Here is a 4,754-nt window from a genome sequence, read left to right on the forward strand (position 1 = left end):
ACCAGGAACATTTATAAATTTCCAACGTTACAAACCATTTAACTTCAGTGGATTCACATCATATATTAGTACTTTTACGAAAACATTACCTAACGTCACCGGTAGGAAAAATATCAGCATGTGATGAATGAGAACTACAGGGCTAGCTAGCTTCCTGTTAAGTGAATTGTATCTACATTAACTCGCTCATCTTCAACCCTCGATAAGATATCAAGGAAGCTCCAGACTAGAAAGAAGACTTTATATTGCTTGTGAGTTTGTGAAACTTTTGTATATAAATCATTGTTTGTAATAACCATTATTGTAAATTGTTTGTACTTTAAAACATATTTGTATAAAACAAAGAAAACTGTGTGTATCAATCTTGTTGGCAAATATAATAAATTGGAGATATATCGGCATTTATTTAACTGATAAATTTAAATTATTTAGCTCGGTTTCAGACCATTCGAAATAGTAATACGTAATACAGAATAAAACTCACACTGTGACAGTGATCAGTGGCACTAACAATGACTGAAAGTGGAATGTAAACAATCAATGTACAAGGTATATAAAATATTACATTTTTTATAGGTGGGTTATGGACAAGACTAAAAATAATTTTCAGGTACTCTGTATGGCTTTCAACATTTGTGGTATAAGATGAACATAATATATATAAATAACAAAATCTGAAATATTGACAAAATTCCCATTTTAAAGAACCATTGTCTTTGGGTAAAACTACCAGAAAAAAAACTTCTTTATTGGCATGCATGGATTTGAAATAACTTTCTTGTCAATTAAAATTTTACATTTTTCTTCAGTTACAAATATATATATATTTTTTACTTTCAATTTTGTACAAAAAACTATTAATCAATACAAACAAATGAGGAATATGTAATTATTTTATGATGTGTTAACTCTAAACTTTATAACCACAATAATAAATTGAACTCTTATTGTATTTTAAAATATATTTTGGTGTTTTTTTTTAAATCTAAATTAGTAGTTATATGTTAACATGTGTAATGATACGTGTTATTTACTATTTAACAGACATAAGGAAGGAATCATTCCTGTATTGGATCACTGTTGTCCTCTGGAATACATAAAACATTTTTTTATACATAAGTGGTGCCACTACATCAATACCGCAAAAAAAAAAAACTGTTGTATATCATTATATACCGAATTCATATCTTTCAGGTTGAATTAGTTAATTCAGTAATGAAATTTATATGTTTTCAAATAATTCTTTAAAAACTCACAAGCCAATGGGAGCAGATAGTGTTTATTTTCAAATGAAATATATTAAAAACTCTTTGAAGGAGTTTAATAATTTAAATTAGATTTCTACCTTATATCCTTAATAAGCACACTAGTCCATATCTTAATTATTTAACATCTTCCATAGGACCCCACAGATGACTGTAGTTGAGTACTTGGAATTGAAATTTTTCTCACAAAAGTTTGAAATATGTTTTTTCCTTTGCTACTTTAAAAACTTAATGTAGTAAAACTATGAATTAGGTTATTCTGTACATAAATTTGTAATGTTCACAGAACTTTTTTAAAATGTGTCACAGTGATGTAACAGAAAAGCTACTAGAAACTGCAAAATTAACTAACCCAGTGCATATTAGTTTCCAAAAGTAATTATTGTACCAAGCATTGCTAAATTTTTATTAAATCTCAGATTAATTATAGAGGTGAAAACTGATTCTAACATTTCCACATCAAATTTAAACTAGAATAACGGCTACAATTTAATTTTAATTTCAGCTATTTCTCACGAGAATGTTGGTGTTGTATTAGGATGTAATTTACAGTGTATTAAAAAAGCAATACTTTTAAGTATATCTGATTAAAATTTAGGGTTAACAAATCTCATTACCTTCTATGTACAATCTTTCCTTAAAATCTAGTTCATTTTCTCTAACTTTGTAACTGTTGGTGAAGTTTGCTATGATAGACTCCATGTCACTTCTATTCCATGCCTGTACCATCTCGTCTGAAGCTGTAATAAATTACCATTGACTTTAGTGTGAAATCCATTACTAGGCAATATAGCATCAAATATGTAATACCGAATACATATCTGAGATACACAAACGTGTAGTGTTAAACCATAAATAAGAGACACAATAATGTGCACTATCAAATCCATATCTGAGGTACATAGGTAATACGTAGTGTTAAATTCATATCGGAGAGAAACAGAACATGGTGTTAAATTCAGGGTGTCCACTGAATCTTCATTTTTAAATTCTCTGTGTTTTTTCATGTGTTTTCACTCTTTTTTTTTTATCAGCGTTTTTCTCTTGACCATATTATACGATAATGTCAATATATATTGTATAACTGCAGCCTCCGACCACCCTTCTCCACCATGACACAGTAATGGGGCTTATAATAGTTTTTAAAATATTTTTTTATGTCTTTGGGTAAGAGGCTAAAAAAGTGCACAAAAATAAAATGCATGACAGCTACTACACATCAATAATTAGTACTAATTAACTGCAAGTTGAATTATTACTATCACATTCACAAAGCCCATGCATTAAAAATTACAAGCAACATGCTTTAAAGTTAATAAAACAGTCGACCGATTTGATTGTGTCACATCGTTTAAGCTTATGGTATACTTTTCCAGCCTCTTACAATGAAGCTAACAACGTTGTTACCAAAAATCTTATTCACCTGAGAAATGTGTTCATCAGCAAGCTCTAAAACATATTTAGAACACTCAAAATTAAGCGTAAAAACATCGAACTAATCAATTAATATATTTTTTGCACATGAGTTCATCATAGCCAACGCAAGAAGGTTAGTCGAATAATTAATCAGAGAACATGCATTTACAAAACAGAGTACAGAGTACTGGCTCATAATACAAAATAAAAAGCAAGGTATGTATTAAAAAACGCCAATACAATCAAACAAGATTTGAGGCAGTTTTGCTAGCTGGAATTCAAAAGCGTGATATGCAAACTCTTTTGAGTTCATTTTTGAACAAGTTTCGCATATAACGCCAAAATATTTTCTTTTTTTTTTTCTTTGCCTTAAAATTGTGTTAAATTCATGGCTGGAAAACAGAATTTCAAATGTAAGATATTCAAAAATGCAAAAGTTTTAGTACTTAACAAAATCATTTAAAGATTAATCCTACGTAAACTATGTTCTGTCTTTATTTCATTCTTGAGACTTGATTTAAACTGTCCATCAAACAGAAAATATTGAAAAATCTTTCTAATCATTTTTTTTGGTAATACATCTATTAATACAAAAATAATTTGATGAACTGATTGATAAACCAATGGAAATGAGCCTAAAGTTAAGTAACCAATTAGATTTATTGACAGAGAAGAAACCAGATAGCACTAGAAATAGTATATATATCTTGTACTTAATCAAACCTGAAACTAAGTCAAAATTTTACCAAACTATATATACAACTGTAAACTTAAAAGGCAGCTCCAATGAAATGTGTATAATCTCATAAGTCTACTTCATAACGTTTTGTTTAAACTGTTTTTGTGATACAAGTGTCTCAATTCAGAAAATTCTAATAACATTACACAGCATATTAATTAAGTTTCTAAACAATGACGTATACTACAAACAATTACATATATTGACAATCAGAATTCTTACTAACAAATGCAAAATGTGTATATGAAACACCTTTGTCCCCAATGTGACACTGACTTTTGACAATATGCTCCACTCTTCATCACAATGGGGACATAAAAACAGTAAAAATATTATGAAACATTTTCCTGAAGTCTAAAATTTAAACCTTACGTTTCTTCTAATGAACGTGACCGTACAACAAAATAGTCTTCCAGTGACACAGCGGCAAATCTATAGATTTATGATGCTAAAAACAGGGTTTTGACACTCATGGTAAGAAGCGCACAGACACCTCGCTTGGCCCCGAGTAGCATTGCGGTATGTTTGCGGACTTACAACGTTAGAAACTGGGTTTCGCTACCCTTGGTGGGCAGAGCACAGATAGCCCATTGTGTAGCTTTGTGCTTAACCTCAAACAAACACCTCGTTTGTGAAAAATGCAAATAAGTTTACGAGCAACATCCACGTAGTTTTCTGATGTAGAACAAATTTTATTACATCTAATTAGCTGAGAGTAGTAAACATTGTGACGTAACTTGTGTGAAATATTAACTTGTATTGAGAAATGGAAAATTTATAAGTTGAAAGTATCCGTTTTATTTGAACTTGAATGATTGGCTGACAATAGTGATAACTAAATCCAAGTAGTGTGCTTTTTTTTTTTACTGAAATATCTTTTCTTTGTTGTTATGCGCAAAGCTATACGATGGGTTGTCTATATTATGCCCATTGCAGGTATCGAAATTCCGATTTTTAGCGTTATAATCCCTCAGACTAACCGTTGAGTTTTCAGGGTTGGTTCTTCAGGAAAGTTGTTCGAAAAACTGCAACAGGTTCAAACACGCCTTCACTACGAGATAATATAACACCAAAACACACTCCATCAAGGTTCTCCCTCTCTCTCTCTCTCGTGTTGCGAGTTAGCGAATTCTACTTTATTTTGTTATTGATTCGTTTACCGTTCATTTATTATTCGTTTTATCGTTTAGTTCAACTATGATTTTTTTAGTTATATTAAAGCGCCTAACTCACCATCTAGCTAGAGCACGTTAGAATTTGAGTATTGTTATGACAGCGGGGGTCTACGTGAACGCTAACTAGATATAGCGGTAGTACTTGTATAATCAAGACGT

The 4,754-nt window shown here is 30.6% G+C and overlaps 1 protein-coding gene across 2 annotated transcripts in view; it reads right to left on the bottom strand.

Moving 5' to 3' along the window:
- LOC111085416 overlaps positions 1–4,754 on the bottom strand; it is a 55,805-nt gene that overhangs the window by 7,209 nt on the left and 43,842 nt on the right. For both annotated transcript variants that reach the window (XM_022383858.1, XM_022383859.1), the window contains exon 4: positions 1,883–2,005. In XM_022383858.1, the coding sequence (XP_022239566.1) occupies positions 1,883–2,005 (123 nt within the window). The remainder of the gene's footprint in view (positions 1–1,882; positions 2,006–4,754) is intronic.

Source organism: Limulus polyphemus, unplaced genomic scaffold (assembly GCF_000517525.1).
Source record: "Limulus polyphemus unplaced genomic scaffold, Limulus_polyphemus-2.1.2 Scaffold375, whole genome shotgun sequence".
Classification (NCBI taxonomy): Eukaryota; Metazoa; Arthropoda; class Merostomata; order Xiphosura; family Limulidae; genus Limulus; species Limulus polyphemus.